Source organism: Amphiprion ocellaris, chromosome 8 (genome assembly GCF_022539595.1).
Source record: "Amphiprion ocellaris isolate individual 3 ecotype Okinawa chromosome 8, ASM2253959v1, whole genome shotgun sequence".
Classification (NCBI taxonomy): Eukaryota; Metazoa; Chordata; class Actinopteri; family Pomacentridae; genus Amphiprion; species Amphiprion ocellaris.
The window spans coordinates 3,245,519-3,267,982 of record NC_072773.1 but is presented as its reverse complement, the minus strand read 5'-3'; the positions used below and the strand labels follow the sequence as shown (position 1 = coordinate 3,267,982).

Genomic DNA, 22,464 nt, shown 5'->3' with positions numbered 1-22,464 from the left:
ATGCACGATACAGCGCGGATGTCCGTGCGTGTTCCGCGCTCCACTCGGACGGTGATTTCTGTTGCATTGCGCGCTCACTTCCGCTTTTGATGACGTATCGTGCTCAGGCGATTAGTCGACGCGTCGTTTGTGGCAGCCCTACCCATAAATGAAGTTTTAATCGGTGAACGAGATTCAACACTGGACTGTTTTTGCTGCTTAAATGTACCAAAGCCAGATTTGCTGACAACAGAGTGACTCCAGCCTCCAACTCTGAATAAATGCAGTGTAAAGAGCAAAGACATCATATTTTTGTGTCGCAGCAGATTTTACAATTTCTTCTTCTTTGTCAAACACATTACCCACAATGCAACTTGATCACAACAGGTGTGCTGCGGTGCTAGTAGCAGCTATTGTCACCTAAAACTCCACACCTGCATGTTTTCTTGTTTTTTCAGAGCAGCTGACATTAACTCAAAGCCTCCATGTGACTTTAAACAGGCTCTGATGTGTAGAAATCAGTGAATTCTTCTTTACATGTAAAACAGGTGAGGAGTTTGCCTTCAGGCTCCATCACCTTTTAATGTGGGATTCAGCTCAGCAAGTGCCAGCAAGTGGTGAACTTTAACGAGCAAATTCAGGCTTTACTGTCAAGTCTTCAATATGTACATGATGTACCAAGGATCAAAATTACGTTACTCTCTCTTTGTGCAACAGTAGACATTAAATAAACACAGAAGGTCCTCAGATTAAAAAAAAAAAAATCATAGAAATTTAGAAACATAGCGTACAAAATAAGATTGAAAAAGGCAAAAACTAAGTAAAATAAGAACTAGAAAGCAAAAATGAGGCAAACTAAGAACAAAGGAAGCAAAATTAGAAGTAAACAATGACGAACAAAAGCAGAACTGAGCGAAATGTAAACATGACCATGAGATAAAGTGACATTCATCTTCAATATTTTTTTTTTTTTTTTTAAGAAATTATTGAAAAATAATGTTCAAAATCCAGTTTTATATTGTGCACAAAGACAACTCTGCTTTGTACTGTCCACAAATTAGCCATTTTATTAACAGCTCTTATCTTACTATGTTGAAGTGCTAATGCCAAAACAAGTTCTCCCATCATTATTATCACAGGGGCACCATCACTGCATCCCGGGCTGAGCGCTACCTAAAATGACCGTATATCTTTCAACCAATCACAAACAAGCCAGCATGTTTTTTCCCTATGCCAGACTTCTTATAGGATGCAGCTGTGGAGACACATTTCCCATAAAGCTGCTCTCTTAGGAGGTTCCCTATCAGCTGAACATCTTCAAAAAGTCGCTCTGCCAGTTTGTAAAACAGACTTCCTCTCAAATATTTTAAGCTGAGAAATTTGAAAATCCCCCTCCATATGAACATAATTTTTGACGTTTTTACAGGCAGACTAAGACTCTTCACGATGAGTTAGTTATTTTATGTGTCAAACTGGTGTGGCACCTTGTCATGAGCTTGATATAATATTTTTATATTCTGTTACTGTCAGTAACTGCACTGAATAATGAAATATTAACACAGTGACTTTGGCTAAAAGGGGCACCAATACTGCATCCCAGGCTTAGCGCTACCTAAAATAACCATATCTTCTTAACTAATCACAAACAAGCCAGTGTGTTTTTCCCTTTGCCAGACCTATTATAGGGCACAGCTGTGGAGATGCATCTGAAACCACAAAATACTACATTTCCCATAATGCTGCTCTCTTAGGACATTCCCTATCTGCTCATCCAGTTTGTAAAACAAACTTCCTCTCTAACATTTTAAGCTAAGCTGAGAAAACATCGCTATAATGCAAATATAGTGATGTTTTCATTTTAAAATCCCCCTCCAGAGGAACAGATGACACGATATTTAACATTTTTACAGGCAGAATAAGACTCTTCATGATGAGTTCAATGAACTTTATGTGTCAGACTGGTGTGGCACTTTGTCATGAGCTTGATATAATATTTATATTGCGTTACCATCAATAACTGCACTAAAGAAAGAAATATTAATGCAGTGATTTTGGCTAAAAGAAGCTCAGAGTTTTGAGTATGAATCTTCCTGTACATTTAGAACCACACAGAGAGTACTGGGGGATGAAAGACTGGAAGCGGATGTCCAAACTTAATGTGTTATAGCAGGAAGATGATCGTGGTGCTCACCCTTTCCCTGCTCCCACTGACACCACCTGCATGTTGAAGCCCCCTCTCCCACGGACTGGTTTGTTCCCAGCCCACTGGCCCACCACCATGCCAGCGATCTCCAGCTTCCCTCCCTGAGGGGGGATGGACTGGATGCCTGAAAAAGAACAATGTACAGTTGGTCTACTGGAATAAACTGAGTCCATACTACATGCTACCTGTGCACAGTGTGGTTAACGTTCATCTTATAGTACTGCTTTTAGAGGTAGCATCGACAGAAATCTGCTGTGTTATTTACTGTTTTGTAGTAAGAAGAAACTGAGCAATACCTCCACCTGCAGTAATCGACTGATTGATTGGTTTGGTCAGTATGCTCCATTTGATCAAATTTTTATTGTGCACAAGTAGAGAAAAGTTCTACATCAGTAGTCTCTCAGGATTATTCCATTACTTTTGGCTGCAGGAGGAACATACTATCTGTGGACACCCCCATATTTCCACAACTATGGACTCACCCAATCAAATGCAGACGGTGAGGTCCAACTTATTTATTATTTATTGAATACTTAATCCATTCTACTCTAACCTTATTTTAGCATTCACACATTTTATGGCATTCAATTTGTGTGTTTAATCTGTTTAATTCAATTTCAGCACATTATTATCTCTTATTTTATTCTAATCTTTATAAATTCTATTGTGTGCATCTTCTATATCGTGTCAAGGAGCAAGCAGAAAGTATTTCTGCGAGTTTCAAATCACAAAAACGCTAGAAGTTTGGGATTATTTTTATTCCATTTTGAAGGGCTTCCATCATCATCTAGTTTTTGTTAGCTGTCAGAAGTGTCTCCTTTTTCTCTGTGGGACAATAGTTTGAAGAATTCTACAATTTAATTTAGCCAACACTTTTATCCAAAGCTCAGAGTAGATGCAAGGATCTGAAAGAACCTGGACAGTAAAGATTTAGCTTGTACATAAAGAAAGCCCTGCTTTGTACTTTCGATGAATTAGCCATTTTAATAACAGATCTTATCTTACTATGTTGAAATGCAGTGCCAAAACAAGTCCTGCATCATTTTTATTAGAGGGGCACCATCACTGCAACCCAAGCTTAGTGCTACCTAAAATGACCGTATATCTTTACGTGCCATAAAACAACAGAATGGTTCATAATCTGCTCCTTTAGAATAAATACTGATTGGTTTCAAAACTCTATTTTACACATTTAAAATCTGCTCAGCATTAGTTTGTGGTTTCTTATCAGCACAAAGATAGAAACTAAAAGGTGTAAATGTGCTTCCAGGTGTCCTTAAAGAACAAACGGATGTTAGGAAGGCGTCTCTACCTGGGAAGGCTCTGGGTCTGTGCTGTGGATGATGAGGGTGATGATGAGGAGGCATGCCGCCCATCGGACGAGGCGGGTACAGAGGAGGCATGGGGTAGAAAGGGGGCACCATGGCAGGGGGCAGGAAGGCAGGAGGCGGCAGGGGAGGGGGAGGAGGAGGCGGGCGGGACAGGTTTATGCCCTCTAGGATGGCCTGACGCATCTTCTCCACCTTGGAAACCAGCTCCTCCTGCAGAGAACACAGAAAACTGACTGAATGGATCACATCTTCTCTTTTCTGAGCCGTTATTGTAGAATAGTCCTTAAATCAAGGCTCTGAAATGCTTTGAGTCAACAGTACTGTGGTATTAAAAGCTCTTTTCAGACATAAACCGCCTAAAATTAACCCCATGACAAATTTAACAAAAAAAGCACTCAGAGAGCAGTCCTCCGCCAAGGCTGCTCAGTCGTCGTATGATTTGAGGTTAATATGGTCAACCAGCTAATAATAGCACATCAAAGCTTAAAACGTGTAATTTCCTGTTGCCACAAGGTGGTGCTATGACTGTGAATGGATATTATCATATGGATGTGATCAGGGCAGGACTCTGGTCAAACATGTAAAGTTTGAGGCAGATTGCAATATGTAGAGGGAAGTTAGCACTTCCTGTTTCATGGTGAAGCATCAAAGTTCAGGGGGTCTCCATGGCAACGCCATTTCACTTCTACAGAAGATTTTGACAAGTTTTCATCATTAAGGCCTGTTTTATTAACTGCCCAAATCTGAAGTGTCTTGGAGTTACCCTCTATGAGGAGTTAATCCCTGAAAATGAGCAAAAATAACAAAAAAAAAGTCACAGTTGAAGCAAAATGCTGGACTTCCTGTTGGGTTTAGGATATGGCTCCAGTAGCTTTTTTGTTCACTCTGATGTCTTACGTATGGCTACTAAATTTGGTAGATGTACAAGACTATTCAAAAGTAAGGACATTTCTACGTGATCCCAAACTTTTGAATGGTAGTGTTCATTAGTTGAAGTTGCTCTAAAATGAGTTAGAGTTGACCTATACTACCGTTCAAAAGTTTGGGGTCATCCAGACAATCTCATGTTTTCCATGAAAACTCACACTTTAATTCATGAGCTAACATAACTGCACAAGGGTTTTCTAGTCATCATTTAACCTTTCAACACCATTAGCTAACACAATGTAGCATTAGAACACAGGAGTGATGGTTGCTGGAAATGTTCCTCTGTACCTCTATGGAGATATTCCATTAAAAATCAGCTGTTTCCAGCTACATTTACCACATTAACAATGTCTAGACTGGATTTATCATTCATTTAATGTTATTTTCATTGAAAAAAACTGCTTTTCTTTCAAAAATGAGGACATTTCTAAGTGACCAAACTTTTGAACAGTAGTGTCAGTAAAAAGTCCTGCCCATAGTAATGTTGCAGGGGGCGCTATAGAGCCATCTTGCCACAAACATGGGCAAGTCTCATACAATATTAAATTTTTCACCAGTTCTGATGAGTTTTTGAGCATGTTTAGGCCCTCAAAAATGTGATTTTTTGGGCAAAAAATAATTCTTTGCATTCCAACAGGGTCCTATCGGTGCTCAGGCCCTAAAAACATCCCCAGCCTCAAACTCCTCCTCTAGTCTGTTGCTATAAAATGACATTTACTGAATAAACTGCTTATTTATCTAAACAAAGAGATATATTTTGAACCTGAAACATTCATCCCACCCAGAGTTACCGCTGCGTACCTGCCCCTCGCACATGTCCAGCAGGGCGGCTCGGTCTCGGGCAGCTCGGGCCAGCTTGCTCTGGAACAGTTTGCCGTCGAAGAAGCCCCAGGGGCAGCAGTGTTCCCACGGTAACGGCTGGCCGCAGACATCATTGATGAAGAGCGCCGTGTCGACGCCTGCCATGAAGAGGGCAGCCAGCTGCACACCGCGGGCATCCACCTTCTCCACCTGATGCACAAAAAACGGCAGCATTTATTGGCTTTTTATTATTATTCATTAACAGAGGCGACAGAAGAGACGGAGCAGCAGAGATCTGAATCATGAAGTCCTCAGCACATGGCACGTGGGCGCAAACATGACACACAATCGAGACACTTCCTGTCACTTCTAACGCCAAAAATCAGTGAAATGACTCTTAAAGGCGTGTAGTAAGATCAGCAGATCCCTCGGCTACACTGAGCTTGAATTCTTAGACACAAAAAACACCAGTGTCTTCCCACATGTTACAATCTGTGCAGCTTCCTTTCTTTGGAGTCACTGATATAGATCCTGCTGTTACCTGATGCTGCAGGTATTTAATAGACTCAAAGAAAAAACTCCTACAAACAGCTGGAAGCAACAAACTAAACTCATTCTTCATTTAAACCACAATTACATTCCCGAATGTTAAAGTCTGTCTTACTTAGAGTAAACATCTATTTTGTAATGGATGTAAAATTAACTAGAAAGATGCTTCTTGGCGCTCTTGGTTTCAAGTTTATGGACCAATACTGGCGCAGTAATAAAACTAGAGAAGGACAGAGAGTGCAGTCCTCTGCCAAGGCTCCTCATTCCCCGTATGACATTATCAGAACTATGACAACAAGTGAACACTACGTCAGCTGCCTGCTGACGATCACATGATTGTGATCCTACTACAAATCCACTGCTGAGGACTTATTGGGACTTATCCATCGGAAATGATACAAGGACTGAGCAGCCTTGGTCGAGTACTGTGCTCTCTGAGTGCTTCTCTTGCTTAGAAATACAGCATTTGTTTATTAGTTATTGATGGTCAGAAATCACAGCACTATAGAATGTGTCCATTTAATATAGATGTACCCACAAACAAAATGACCTTGCGCTGAGCACAGGCATGTGTTATGCATGTGTACGTTATGTACGGATACAGAATCACGTGACCTAAATATGTAGCGGGCAGCAGGAATTGATGGGACTTAGAAACACCCCCACAATTTAATCAGTTGTTCCTTGTATGAATTCTGACGGATAAGTCCTGATAAGTCCTCAGTGGTGGATTTGTAGTAGGATCACAATCATGTGATCGTCAGCAGGCAGCTGATGTAGTGTTCACTTGTTGTCATGGTTATGCTACGTGTCCACAGGATCCGTTTTTCTCGCATGGAAATGCACTGCATCTGAAAATTGGGGGTCACTAGTGGGCCTCTAGGTGGTCACATGACAGTGCTTAAGCTTGAGTCCAGCAGAAGCGTCGGACCAACATGGCGGCTCGGTCGCAAACTTTCTCTTTTATTATGAAAACAGTTCATCAAAAAGTATTTCTGAAAGAAAAAAGCTGTGCAGTAGCTGAACCTGTCTTTGTTTTAGTTGAACGACGGCTAGTTTAGACATGCGTTTAGACGCTGGATCTCCATTCGCCGCACCAAATTTACAAAAAGTAGAAGTCGAGTTTACTTTATGCAAATGAGCTGTGGGGAGACGCTCTGGATCGCAGCTTGAAACGCAATGCAACCAGCATGCAACGCAGTGCGTTTCACATAGACAATGAATGGGATACGTGAAACTGACAGATCCTGTGGACACACACCTTTACAGTGACGCTGTGTTGCTATCTCTCAATGATACAGAAATCTTTAACAAATCCATGGATCCAGACTATAAGCTGCATCACTGCCAAAATGTAATCACTTGATCCTTGTGTCATTTCTGACCTTCCCTGAAAATTTCATCCAGGTCCGTTTTTGAGTAATGTTGCTAACAGACAGACAAACCAACGTGTTTTAATTACTCCGACACGTTCCTTTGTGGAGGAATTAAAACATCCTAACAGCAGCGACGGAGTCTCGGCACATGGCAGGTGGGCGCCAACATGACACACAATTCAGACACTTCCTGTTGCTTCCGACGCCAAAAACAAATGAAATGACTCTTAAAGACGTGTAGTAAGATCAGCAGATCCCTCGGCTGCACTGAGCTTGAATTCTTAGACACAAAATGGGAACTGTTTGCAGAAACATCAGTAGAGAAACCCTGACATGCACTTTGATAATCAGGTTAGTCAGTGAAGCCAGTAACTGTAAATCCACATTTACCTGCAGCAGCTCAGTAATCACAGCTCTCTACTTCCGAGCTTAATCTGAAGCATGGCTTGATTATTACATTAAAGCCCCAAATTTAACAATTACTCAAATGTGAAGCGGTGGAAACTTAAAGAACCCATAATATGCACATTTATGGGTTTATAGTTGTATTTTTGGAGGTACTGAATAAGCTTTAATGCTCAAAAAAACAGCATTTCTTTGTCTGAATCACCGTTTTAGCAGCAGATCTGTGAGAATAGGCAAAAAGACATAGATCTCTATTCTTTTATACGGTGATGAAAATAAGACAAAGAAAGTCTGGTGTTTCAGGCACGTAAGAAGCTGTGTTTTCAGTTTCTTTTGAAGGGATTTTGGGCTTTGTAGGTTTTTTAATGCACAAAAAAAACAACTAAACAGCAAAAAAAAGCACAATATGGTCTCTTTAAATCCCCTTCTGTGCTCTACTTTCAGTCTGACGTACAAGAATATGTCCCACAACTCCAGCGAGGAATAAATGAACGAATGAATGAATGAATGAAGGAAGGACACGATCGCAACATAACGGTCTCTGACGAGCACAAAGTCGTTGCCATGGTTACCAAAAAGACTTGCAGGAACACATAAATCATTTATTATTACGATCGCTTCCTCAACGGCTCACAGTCGGAGGGGCGGTGGATTTAATATTCGGTTTGAAATCGTCACACAATCATGAGGAGCCGTAGACGCTCAGTTTGATTTGCAGTTTAAACTCAGAGCTCTGATACGAAGCAGGCGGAACACAAAAGGGTTCGTTTTAATCGAAATAAAGCGGCTCTGTGTGAGACGACACATCAGTCTTGTGCATGTCAATTTTGTCTTATCTAAAAACCAATAAATATCTATATAAAAACTAATAAAAACCTATATAAAAACCAATAAAAACTAATAAAAAACAATAATAAATACCTACATAAAAACTAATTAAAACCTACATAAATACTAATAAAAAATCAATATTAAAACCAATATAAAAATCTATATAAAAAACGACAAAAAACTAATAAAAACCTATAATAAATACCTACATAAAAACCTATATAAATACTAATAAAAACCAAAATAAAAATCTATATAAAAATCTATATAAAAGCGATACAAAATCTAATAAAAACCTATATAAAACGAATAAATACCTATATACAGAGAGAATCAATCAACTACATGAAACGTAAACACATTTTGTGCAGAATCATTCAGTGTTTATCCCACAAAGACGGAGAGGAAATCGTCTTCTCACCTTGAGCTCCTGTAGCTGGTCGGGTTCGTAGAGCTGACTGGAAACAGCCTGGGCCAGGAAGGCATCGAGCTCATGTCTCTGGAGGATCCGTCCTCCAGGCCACTGCATCATATACCTGGGAGGAAAAGAAAACCGAAATAAAGATCTGAATAACACTAAAGTAAATGTCGCTTTCCAGCCACAAAAAGCAAAACTTCAGGAAAAAATGTTCAAGCAGCAACGTGACGCTTGTTGAACAAACTTTGGAGTCACAAAAAATGTCACATGAATTGTTAACAGAAACATGACAATCTGCGATATTATACTGATTTTAACGGATGTCACACAGCCTCTAGTCTCATTTACAGCTAACAGAAATGTGTGTGTGAACCAATCTAGTTAGCGTCTGATCATGTAAATGCCTTTTTTCACTTTTACAGCCTCTGGTTGTTGTTAAGTTTCATCTCTGCTGTCCACATTAAGCCGCGTATCCACTAGATCCGTTTTTCCTGCATGTAAACGTGCTGCATCTGAAAATCGCATGCATGGTGGGCGGTCACTAGCGGGCCACAACATGGTCACATGACAGCGCCTGAGCTTCAGCGGGCCGCTACGTGGTCACGTGACCACGCTTTCAGCTTGACAGTCCGGCAGATGAGTCGGATAAACACAGCAGCTCGGAAGCAAACTTTCTCATTTATTACAAAACACTTCAGGGAAAGTACTGTATTTCTGAAAGCATTTGAGGTGAGGAATAAAACGTGCAGTAGCTGAATCTGTCCTCCTTTTAGTTCACCTACAGCTAGTTTAGACGTTTAGATAAAGGTTTGCTGGAAACACACCGCACCCCGACCAGCATGCAACAAGCGCTACGTCTGGAGCTGTGATCCGATGCGTTTACCCGGAGCGGGCCGCAGCTCATTTGCATAAAATAGAAATGACTTCAACTTTATGCAAATTTATTGTGCTGTGCAGAGATCCCACGCATCGTGAAACTGTCCTCAAACATCTAAACTAGCCGCTGTTGAACTAAAACCAGGAGTGGCCGCTGAAGCTCAAGCACTGTCATGTGACAATGTTGTGGCCCGCTAGTGACCGTCCACCATGACAGCGATTTTCAGATGCAGCGCGTTTACATGCGGGAAAAATGGATCCAGCGGATACGCACCTTCACAGCAGTTGAAGTTAAATTTTACAATGTTGTGGCTTTAATGCTACAGCAAATATGAGTAAAGGTAATGCTGCACCATGTTCAATTGATCCACGTCACTCAGAACGATGACAAACGACTGATTCAAGCTGAATTAATGCAGCAAAGGGATGAATTGTAAGGTCATAGTTTGGATTAATGGAACATCTCATATGGACATTTGCCGTCGATACACTAAAAAGGTATTTTTCTTTATATAACAGACGACATCTTGACACGTCACAGCAGGAACAGCACTCTTAGAAATAATAAAAATAACGACTGTTGAATTATTAGTAGCACCTTTATTTTCTCCCACTGTGGCAAAACGTCTGCTGGGAATAAAAGGCCTCCTGACATTTAAACATTCATTTGTAATATTATACTCTAATTTCAGCAAAATGGGGAAAAATTGAGAGTCGAGGTATTATTCTAAAACCCAGTCTTTAACCTTTTAAATCGGCTGAATCGCTGTATCAGTGTTAAAATTGGCTTTTATTTAAAGGTGAGTGATTTTTTATTTTTTTTGCACCATGCACAGAGATCTTTTCAAAAGCTTGTTTCATTTACCCTTGATATCTATTTTTAGATTTTTTTAACGTGTCATTTGTTTTTTCTCTATCCAGTCAATGGTTTAAATTTAGGAGCAACTTGTTTGAGTGTAACCCTGACTGATCTGTAATTGTTCATTAATTCTTTATTTCCATTCTGTGTTGTTTATCCATCCAAACATGCACTTTATGGTTTCTTCTATAGATCCCCGTCGGCAAAAAATCTGGTAAACAAACTCAGTAGCAGCGACTGATTCAGTGGGATTTCCTTTTTAGTTTTGAGAGGTTTGGAATACTTATTTTAAATTCTGCTCCATATTTATTCTCATTGGTTTATGTTGTTAAAAAATAAAAGAGAAGAGCTAAAGGAAATCTTAACTAAAGAAGTAAAAATGAAGCACATTTTCACATAACCACATCATTTGCAAGCGTCTTCATCATTTTAATTGTTAACTGTAAGAAATTAAATAAATCCCTGATATCCACAGTTATGAATTATTATGAAGCACTAGGAGGCTGATGTTAAAATCTTTTTTCCCGGTGACTGATATGACTTAAATGAGGAGAAATAACTGTTAGCATGCAGGTTTTAGACAAGTTCTAATAAAATAATACGTCAGTTTTGGTCTTGTGTGGCAGGTAGAAATGGTGACATTAATTTAGGTGACATGCTAAAATTGATCACCTGGCGTTTGTCAAAATATTCACAGAGGTGCCCGATATTATTTGAAAAAGAGTCAAATCGGAGTTTCCTTTAAAATGATGTATTCGTGGAGGCCCAGCACAATATTAGAAATGACTGAAATATACTGATTTTAGATATTTTTACCATTTCAAACATAAAATCTTATCTCAGTAAAGAGCTGTTTTCTCTCTGTCTAACAAACACATCAGCAGCTGACCGGTCTGAACGAACTAGAATCAATCCCACGTTTTGGTGTTCACGTTAGCTCTTAATGCAATAAAGTTAATTTAAAAAAACATTAAACTAAAATGAGGAAATAATGATTCTGTTCCTCGCTCTGATTTCTTTTATAGTAGAACCAGGCCTATTCTGGGCTCAGAGGAAACGCTACACCCCTTTAGATGAATCCTAGAATGCACTCATGCTGTCGTGCTGCATAATTTTAACGAGCACGCTCACCAGACGTGATGACAAATGTTCAAACAGTCGGAGCCTGAATCTCACCAAGTAAAAACGATCAGCCAAAACATTAAGACCACTGACAGGTGACAGTGAAGCACATCGATCATCTTGTTATAATCTGATGTTCTGCTGGGAAACCTTGAGTCCTGACACTCGTGGATGATTGATGTGAAACACCCACCTAAACACTACAGGTCAACCAACCCCCAACCATCCCTCCCCCGATGGCAACAGCAAGTCTTTGACAGATTGACTGAATGTGAAAAAGAAACAGTTGGACAACTGAACTCTGTTCAGTCTTTTTGGTCCGAATAGCAATTTCTGGGCTCCGGATTAATTGGACCCCAATTAATGACGAATATCCGAATATTTGGATTGCCTGACAGCGTTGGGGATAGCTGAACGGACGATGCGAATATTCGGATTGGCCGACGGGGGGGTGGATCCGGACATTCGGATCTCAAAATTAATATTCGGATACCATCGTAACGACCAAATATTTGGGTCCAGCCCTAGTCTTTAGAGATTGACCAATATGGGCTTTTCAGGACCGATACCGAGTATTAATAGTTAGAGGAGGCCGATAACCGATATTTGGAGCCGATATTTCATTTGCAGGAAAAGTGTAAAAATTGACGTAAAAAAATTTGAATAATGCAAACACTGAACTTTGTTTAAATGCCTAATTCATGTTTATTTAATCAAACAAATAGAAAATAATAGCTCCAAAAGTGCATGGATTTCCTAGACTCAGAAACATCTCTTGTTGAATAAAAGCTTAAATAAATAGCTTCCTGAAATTTTTCCACAGTAAATACAGTAAAATTTAAATATAACTATAATGACTAATCTTTGTTTTAACCCTTAGGAATCTGAGGGGACAATTTGACTGAGGTCCATTTTTGACTAATTCTGATTTTACCTTTTATATTTCACCTTAAAAACTGTTGATCTTGCTTTGCTTAGTGTCTTTTTTCAGCACAACCTCACCTGTGTGATTCTACAATTACTTATACATTTTTGATATAATGTATGAACACGACCTAAAATTGCAGAAAAATACAAAGCCAGAATAAGAAAAAGTTTGATTTTTTTTTTTTTTTTTTTTACTGTGGACACCATAAACGTGTGTAAAGAATCCTTTTCAGAACTTAGAATGCAAATATAAATTATGTCATAAAATAATGTGCAAATTTAGCAGTCAACAGTTATATACCACTATTTGCAGTAAAATACAGGAAATTTTTAGGCGCTTTTGCACAACTATTTACAAAATTATCAGGAGTCACGTTAAAATTTAACATAAATGAATTTGTGCCACTCCAAAAAACTTTTTCTGTCCACTACAGTCTCTACAATGACAAAAACAAAAAAAAACGGGCTTTAGGACCATGGGGAGAATCTGGAGTCCTGGTGTTCTCCATTGCCGGAATATTATTATTACTATTATTATTATTTTACATCTGAAGCAAAGTCTTCATTTTCTGTGCATCTTGTGTCTTCTCTGTGTCTGGCAGAGAGAGTGATCTGTGTCCAAAGCCAGTGAAGGACGTGCTGCTGTCTGAGTGGAGCTGAGAGCTGCTCTCCCATAGAGTTACAACTGTCCCCTGACTAAAGACAATGATAGAAAGTTCCAAATCCGCACTTTGACCGTCTCTCCTCTGTGTATTTCTAAAATATTCCACTCTCTTACTAGTTACACAGAGACTGGGAGTGTGTCTGTGCGGCCACTGCCAGTCAGTGTCTCTGTCCCACAGCTGCTCCCAGTCAGTGTCTCTGTCCCCCAGCTGCTCCCAGTCAGAACGTCTCAGTCCGTCCCCCAGCCGCTGCAAGTGTTGAGCGTCTTTGTCCCAGGTGCTTCCAGCAGGGAGTCTCAGAGCTGTTTGTTTTTCACATGTCACTCCCTAAGAGTTACAAACTCTCCCTGATGTTTCTGATTGTTTTTGTGTCGGCTACAGAAGGCTTCACAGAATAAGTCCTGATAAGTCCTCAGCGGTGGATTTGTAGTAGAATCACAATCATGTGATCATCAGCAGGCTCACTTGGTTCACTTGTTGTCATGGTTACAGTGCCACTATTTAGTAATGGTACAGAAATCTTTAAAAATCCGTGGATCCAGACTATAAGCTGCATCATTGTCATTTCTGACTTTCCCTAAAAATTTCATCCAAATCCGTTTTTGAGTAATATTGCTAACAGACAAACAAACGTAACTCCGCCGCATTCCTTGGCGGAGTAAAAACCACATTATGGATTGGGACAAGGGAAGAATCATAACGTCAGAGGCCAACAAATATAAACGGTGGATACAAGAGGCCAGTGGATCAGGAAGCGGGGCAACGGGGGCCGACACCGTCTAACACCTGGGACTCCATCCTTCAGAGACCATCGGACGGCCTGACAGATTCTGATAGATCTGTCAGGCCGGTCACTTGATAAAAGACACGTCAGATAAGACTTCTGAGGAAGACTGCAGACGAAATGCAAAGGTAAAAACATTCTTAATAGTGGTGGGACGCGATTAAAAAAATTTATCTAATCAATTACAGGCTTTGAAATTAATTAATCTCATTTTTGTCAAATATGTTTGACAAAATACACAAAGTTTTCAATTCAAATAAATTTTTGTTGATGACTGACTCGATGAATAGACGTATATGTGAACTTAAACAACAAAAATGTTTGTTTCGTTTCTATTTATCTGTGTTTTTCATCTGTCTACTACATTCACAGATTACTGCAAAGTCAAAGTGCGATTACATTCAACATTTTAAGACTTTTTGTAAACTCAAGCACTTTCTATGTCTTCTAAAGTGGTCTATTATGGGATGGCTTCCCTGTTAGCCGGTACTGGGACTGTCATAGCTAACACTAGCTCTGGTGCTAACAGCTACATGTTTTACAATGAAGTGATCAGAAAACTCTTTGTTGCACAGTTTGGACTCAACCACACTTTAATCCAAGCTGCCATCAGAAAAATTTTTAAATGAAAACTTTCCGCCCAACAAGCTCAATGCGTCCCGTCTTTCCTCACTGTTCACCAAGCTTTCTTGTGAGTTAATTCACTCAGTACGTCCTGTGAATCGACGTCACGACTGGAAAAGAGATTTTAGGTTCATTACCACCACCTACTGGACTGGAGTGTTCATCGGTGTAATTGATGTGCCAGAGATTACAGAACTGAGAAAGGCTGTTGAGTTTTTTCTTGTGCTTTTTTTTTTTTTTTTTTTTTTTTTAAAAAAAAAAAAAAAACAAGTTATTTTTTTCTGTAATTAATTAATTGAAATTAACGCGTTAGTCCCTGCCCGAATCCTTAACAATCTTTACTAAGTTGTCAGAAGATAAAAAGAAAACATTAATCTAGCAGTCCTTGATGCCAGTCGCCCCCTCAGCAGGTCAATGCACCCAGACACACTGCAAAAACTGCTCAGGAGTGGAACATGACAGAGCTAAGGTGTTCACACCAGTTCGACCCTCCCCAAATCCAAATCTTATTGATCTGAAGGTTGTACCAGGATAAGTCTGATCTAGGTAGATCCCACCCTGAAACCCAAAGGACCCACAGAATCCACTGCCACCATCCTGGTCCATGCCCCACTGAGTCAGAGGAGTTTTAGCAGCATAAAGGAAACCAACACAATATTAGTCAGGTGGTCATAACGCTGCGTCTGATCGGTGTAACTCATCAGTGATCATATCATAAAGTGGTTTACCTGAGCACACAGCACATGAGCAGCAGATGCTGGGGAACCTGTGCTGGGTTGAGGAGGGCTGGGCAGTCGGAGCGGAGGCAGGCCAGGAAGGCCCTGGTTCTCCTGGAGCGGTCCTCGCTGGCACGACCCAACCAGAGGCGCCGCAGGTTGGGGCAGGTCCACTCCCGGAAACACAGAGCCGGAACCAGCTCCGGTGTCAGGGCCGACTTGGCCTTCCCGCTGCTCCACTCCTTAACAATCACTGGAGGAACTGAGCACAAAACCAGGCAGATGTTTCAGTACCAGGAGTTTAAAGCATTTCCTCTAAAGCTGACAGCAGGAAAAGCTTCTTAAACACAAATTCTAATTTTGTATTAATAGAAGCACGTAAAGTGGTGGTGTGTTATGTTTACAGATTAAAAGGCAAGAAATGTAAGAATTATTTAAATCAACAGAATTACAAAGACTTTATTGGAGGATTTGTGATGTTACAAAGCTACCCAGATTGTAGTTTAAAGGGTTGGAAAATTTAATAAAGATCAATTTCAAATAATTTTTCTTGTAGAGCACGTTTAAAACAGCCAGAGTTGACCGAAGTGCTGCACGAGTTGTCAGACAGGCAGCAATAAAATGATGTGCAAAACATCAAGACGGGATAAAACGAGTAAAATCCAATTTTAAAACCAAAGAAAATACTAAAACATGCAAAACATGATAGTAAACAGGTCAATGTAATGTGGAATATTCCATATTTTCATGTCTCAGTTGCAGAATTTCAGTTCTATCATTTATAGACTCTGGAATAAACCCAAAAGTATTTGTATAACAAGCTGGAATTTTAAAGTTTTCTCTTGAAGGCGTCACAAACATACAATGCAGTACAGTTAAATCTGAACAATAATATTAATATCATTTGCAATTTTACTTTTCTCAATAGTTTGTGCCATACCAGATTTATTATCATGTGTAATATTTAACTTTCATACACAACACTGTCGCTGTAATGTCCCATATTTCATTTTTCAGCATTTTTTCCTTATGATGTGAATTATTACTTTGTGAATTATTACAGAATTACTTTTTACTGTTCTATTCTAGTCTTTTTTTAGCTCATTTTATTGATAGCTTATTGCTTTATACATTTTAGGCACTGCACTTTTTGTGTCATTTAGTTTTTTTTCTGTGCACAAGATGTTGCTTCAGGATTATTAAAGTTTTATCTTATCTTATTAACTCAGAAGATGATTTTTCAATGAATAAATGTGAAACTTTAGGACCATTAAGAGCAGCTAAAAGCCATTTAAAACATGCACGTCTTGAGGTTTTACTGGAAAATATCAATGAAGTTGGAACATTTGAGGAAAAAAAAGGAAGGCTGTTCTATAGCTTTGGAGCGCTGCAAAGACTCATCTGTGGGTTTCCAGTTATGAGACATTTTATCAGTGCTTAAGACCTTTTCTCACAGCAGATTATCCAGAAATCCGCACAGAATAAACCTCCAAGTTTAGCTAAAACCAGCAGAAATGTCCTCATTACGTTCAGGCGTTTCAGTGCGTCATTCAAAAATTTTGGGATAAACTTTTCCTGAGAGCAAAACAAAAGCTGCAAATGTCTGAAAATGACAACTAAGCAAATATAAAACCACAGCAGTCCACTTCCTTTAAGAGAAGGGAACAAAGAAAGACAACAGAACTGTTATTCTTCTTTTTGGTGCAATATCAACACATTTATAGCTGTGAATTAGGAACGTTTTGAACATTTGTTTTTACATATACAAGAATCGGTTAAATGTAGTTTTATTTAGCTTCTGATGAAAAATAATGTAATTTTTTTAAATAATAGTATGTTTGTGGACTTAATTCCTCTCCTACACTCTCATTGTTATCTCTTCTACTCAATGAAAATGCTTTTTATTGCATCATTAAATTAAAAAAAACTTGAAAAAAATACCCTTAAACTGAAACTTTAGGCGTCGTGTGTGTATAATAGAACCTCCTCCTGCCTGACAACAATACAAATACTGCAATATTAGTATTTCTACTCATGAAAGAATCTGTGTAATACCACATCCAATCTGAATGGCTACAGTTTCTTTAGAGATTATTTGTTTTATTTGTTGTAGTTTAGTTTTTGATGAATAAAAACATCATTTTAAAAAAATAGTTTGTTTGTGGACTTAATTAATCTCCTGCACTGTCATTGTTGTCTCTTCTACTCAAATAAATTACTTTTTATTGACTTGTGTACCACCACATCCAAAGGAATGATTTAGCTTCTGGTGAATAATAATAGTATGTTTGTGGACCTAATTCCTCTCCTACACTGTCATGGTTGTATCTTCTATTCAAAGAAAATGCTTTTTATTGCATGATTAAATTAAAAAAAAACTTGAAAAAATCCCCTTAAAGTGAGACTTCAGGTGTCCTGTGTGTATTTTAGAACCTCCTCCTGTCCTAGTGACAATACAAATACTGCAATATTAGTATTTCTACTCATGAAAAATCTGAACAGGTACAGTTTATTTAGAGATTATTTGTGTTATATGTTTGAGTTAGCTTCTGGTGAATAATAATAGTATGTTTGTGGACTTTATTCCTCTCCTACACGGTCATTGCTGTATCTTCTATTTTATGAAATTACATTTAATGTGTGATTAAATACAAAAAAATTGAAAAAATACCCTTAAACTGTGACTTTAGGTGTCCTGTGTGTATTTTAGAACTTCCTCCTAACAATACAAATACTGCAATATTAGTATTTCTATTAATGGAAAAATCTGTGCTATACCATCATTTTGTGTATTTTCCACATTTAGACGTTTTTTTTTCTGGGCGGTATCTAGATATTCACATCATTTTTGGTTTATTTTAATTTTTTCTACTGACATTTCTTGTAAAACTGTCCGTCTCCCCACTGTGGGACCAATAAAAGCTCATCGTCCTCCCATCTATCTGGTATCTTTAAGCCCAGGACCTACCTTCCAGGGGAGCCCTCTTGCGGAGGGCGAGCCTCTCCAGGCGGCGGTGTGTTTCGGCCAGGCTGAAGAGGACGCCGTAGGCATACTGCCGGGCAGCTCGGAACAGCAGGGAGGCAGGAGGCAGCTCGGAGTTACACTCATCCTCTATACACACTGGCATCTTCATCTCTCCCTGAGGGCCGGAAAGGAGAGGTGAGGCAGGAACAAGAGCTCTGGAGACGTTCATATAGTCTGACTGTCTCACTGTAACCAGAATACCATGGCAACCAGACAAATAACACGGAATAAAAACAGTCAACAAGCTAACATCCCTTCCATGAAAGAATACGAAGAGTAACGATTGACCAATAGGGGTTTTTCAGGGCCGGTATTTGGGAATTGATATACACTAACTGTAATGTTTTAACAGCATGTGACATCAGAGACCTATCATTCATAACTTTATTAATAAGGGTGACTATACATGAAGATGTAAAACAGAAACGGGTGAATAAATTAGGCCGTTCTGCTGTGTTTATGTTGGAACAACGTCTGCTGTTCTTCTCCATCCTCTTAATCTTTCTGTTTTATCACTTTTATCGTCCACTAATATCGTCCAGATCTTGAATTAATTATTGTTTTACAGACAGTTTCAGGTTAATCTGCCTTCTAACTTAGCCGTTAGCTTAGCCACTATGAGAGAAGCTACTTTCCTGGTTTGTGTTTCTTGTTCAGACATTTCTAAGACCACAGAGAGAGGAGGCTGAACAGACCTGAACCGTTAATTTATCAATTATCAGTGAAACATTTATCGGTTTATCCCTACATGTGAGTAAATTAATTTAATAAAAGATGGCGGTATGATGAAGGGTTACTGTTTGGTTTGAAACTTTGAAGCTTCATTTGACATTAGAGGCCGATCTCTCAATATAAAGGATTTATTGCACATTTTTGTTAAAGTTGGAGTTCTACAATTAACTGAACAGATGCTGTATCAGTATTTTTCAACATATGTACAATCTGTGCAATATAGATAATCTGTAAAAACATGAATACTTCTCAGTGTTTCTCAGAGACAAACGTTAAGATTTGTACCAAATTTTACACAGATATTTGCTATAATTTTCCATAAATTAGCTCAAAAAATGTCCAGCTTTGGCTGTCAGAGGCAATAAAGTTGATAATGTGAGACAATAATTCTGACCCTTCAACACACCTGACAACCATCCTAATGGACAAATGTAGATTTTACATGATTCTGTGTTTCACTCATACCAGAGAAAATGATTCAGTGACGGAAGACTCTTGTTTCCCTTATAAAACAAATGTTGGGAAATGTATTTGTTTACCTTGGTCAATATGTGGTAAATCTGGGGGTACATCAGTCCTCTTCTGTGTCTGTGTTCAGCTACACGAAGAACCTCAGCACTGACCTGAAATATAAAAAAAAAAAAAAAAAAGACAGAAAACACGGTGACCAAAGCTCCACTTTCAGACCAAAGCTCCACTTTCAGAAACTCCCCACATCTGAAGCTGCATGAGGAAATGAGATTAGAGAGTTTCATAGAGACGACATCACACACTGTCTGCATCGTTCTGCTTACAGGAATCTACAAATATTCAGCTGGTGGTGCAGAAATCGAACAAATACGTTTATTTTTTTGGTCTCCATGTGTAATATCTGTGAAACAACTGAACACCTTTCATCCTTTTATCTGGTTAACACAAAAAAAGAAACTCTGAATGTGTCAAACTTGCTCGGCCCTCTCGTGTCTCACCTGAGGCAGAGGGGGTGTGGTTATGTCCATGTGACTCCGCGTCGCCATAGACAACAGTGACGGAATGTTCGACCCGCTCCCGTTGCCTTGGGAACCGTCTCCAGAGGCGGAGCCCCCTCGTCCTGCAGGGTCCTCCCACCGAGAGGGCTTGTCTGTCAAATGGCTGAGGAGGGAACAGGAGGCAAAGGTTACGGCTTCACTGATAAACTGGTGCCTTTTTTCACTGTAAATTTAATAGTTTGTTGTCATGTAAAAGTATTTAAATAAATGAGAGTATATTTTTAGGATGTCAATGTACATTACAGAATTTATAACTACATTGAATGGGATTTTATTGAATTTTAATGTACATTACAGTATTTTAATAGTATTTTTTTATTTATATGATTTAGTGATTTTATGGAGTTTTAATGTACTTACAGTATTTTAATAGTATTTTTTTATTTATGTGATTTAGTGATTTTATGGCGTTTTAATGTACTTACAGTATTTTTAAAGTATTTTAATTACATTAACAGTGATTTTATGGAATTCAAATGTACATTAAAGAATTTTTATTTATACTAAGCATGGTTTTATTGAATTTTAATGTACATTGCAGTATTTTAATATTTTTTTATATCGAGTGATTTTCTGGTGTTTTAATATACATTACAGTATTTTAAAAATATTTTTAATTCGATTAACGGTGACTTTAAATATACATTAGATAATTTTTGTGGTGTTTTTAATTACGTCAAAAGTGATTTTATTTAATTTTAGTGTATAGTAGATTTTTTATAGCATTTTCACTTACATCAAGAGTTATTTTATTAAATTGTAATTTACTTTGGAGCATTTTTATTATTTTTATTTATATAAAAAGTAATTTTATTGATTTCAAATGTACATTATTTCAATAGTTTTTTTTAAAATTTCTATTAAGCATGATTTTATTGAACTTTAATGTACATTAGAGTATTTTAATAGTATTTTTATTTATATCAAGTGATTTTCTGGAGTTTCAATCTACATTACAGTATTTTTAAAGTATTTTTAATTATATCAACAGTGATTCTATGGACTTTAAATATACATTAGAGTATTTTTATGGTGCTTTTCATTATATCAAGTGATTTTATTGAATTCTAATGTATATTACAATTCTTTTTATAGCACTTTTAATTATATCAAGAGTTAATTTATTGAATTTTAATCTACATTACAGTATTTTTATAGTATTTTTATTTATATCAAAAGTTATATTATTGAATTTTAATCTACATTACAGCACTTTTTATTGTATTTTTAATTACATCAAGAGTGATTTTTATTAAATTTCAATCCACATCAGTGTTTTTTTATTATATTCAAGAGTGATTTCATTGAATTCAAATGTCCAGTAAAGTATTTTATAGTATTTTTATTTATATTGAGTAATTTTCTGCAGTTTTAATCTAAATTATAGTATTTTAAAAGTATTTCTAATTACATTAACAGCGATTTTTGGACTTTATATATACATTAGAGTATTTTTATGGTGCTTTTAATTACATTGAGTGATTTGATTTGATTTTAATGTACATTACAGTATTTTTATAGCATAGTATATTAAATTATTTTATAGCATTTTTAATTATATCAACAATGAATTTGCTGAATTTTAATTTACAGTATTTTTATAGTACTATTCACAAAGTGATTTTATTAAATGTTAGTGTACATTAGAGTATTTTTGTAGTATTTTTTAATTATATCAAGAGTTATTTTAGAGAATTTTAGGATACATTAGTTCACCGTTGACATTTAGAAGGACAACGATGACCCAGAGACTGAAGAAAACAAGATCCAGTCAGCGGCATTTTTGTGATTTTTGTTTTGGAAAACGGCTGAAAAGTTTTCCATCATATCAGTGTCTGTGTACTACTATTAATGAAACAGTAGATGTAATTTTTAACAAATCCAAGGCGTCCTAACTCAGATTTTAGACGCTAAAACTCCCAAACCACGTCCCTGCAGATGATTTGTTGTGTCTGTTCGTCCTCCTCAGTAGCTGTAATCCCTGAACCTCTAATCTGCTAATTTACACCGTAAGCTTGTTGACAAAAACCCCCTCAGTGTCTCCGACGTAGAGACACCGTTTCAGCAATGCATCATGGGAAAGGCACATTTTAGAGGCCAAAACTGAAATGATTGTTTCTTCACATCTGCCAAAACGGATGCATTTCATGGTGTAATCTAAGACGTCATTTCTGTTTAGCTTCAGTTTCAAATCCACAAAATGAAGAGGAAAGAATTATCCCAAAATCTATTTCAGCAAATTACACAAAAAGGAACAAAAAGCTTTGGAGGAAACGGTTCTTTGTGAAT

General features: G+C 37.9%; 1 protein-coding gene across 1 annotated transcript in view; it reads right to left on the bottom strand.

Moving 5' to 3' along the window:
* Positions 1-22,464, bottom strand: part of fam120c (family with sequence similarity 120C) — a 55,152-nt gene that overhangs the window by 8,266 nt on the left and 24,422 nt on the right. Inside the window, exons 8-15 of the mRNA XM_055012680.1 lie at positions 20,116-20,278; positions 19,687-19,770; positions 18,359-18,530; positions 15,403-15,652; positions 8,824-8,938; positions 5,242-5,451; positions 3,495-3,723; positions 2,171-2,306 (exon numbers count right to left, since the gene is read on the bottom strand). Coding sequence (XP_054868655.1) covers positions 2,171-2,306; positions 3,495-3,723; positions 5,242-5,451; positions 8,824-8,938; positions 15,403-15,652; positions 18,359-18,530; positions 19,687-19,770; positions 20,116-20,278 — 1,359 coding nt within the window. The remainder of the gene's footprint in view (positions 1-2,170; positions 2,307-3,494; positions 3,724-5,241; positions 5,452-8,823; positions 8,939-15,402; positions 15,653-18,358; positions 18,531-19,686; positions 19,771-20,115; positions 20,279-22,464) is intronic.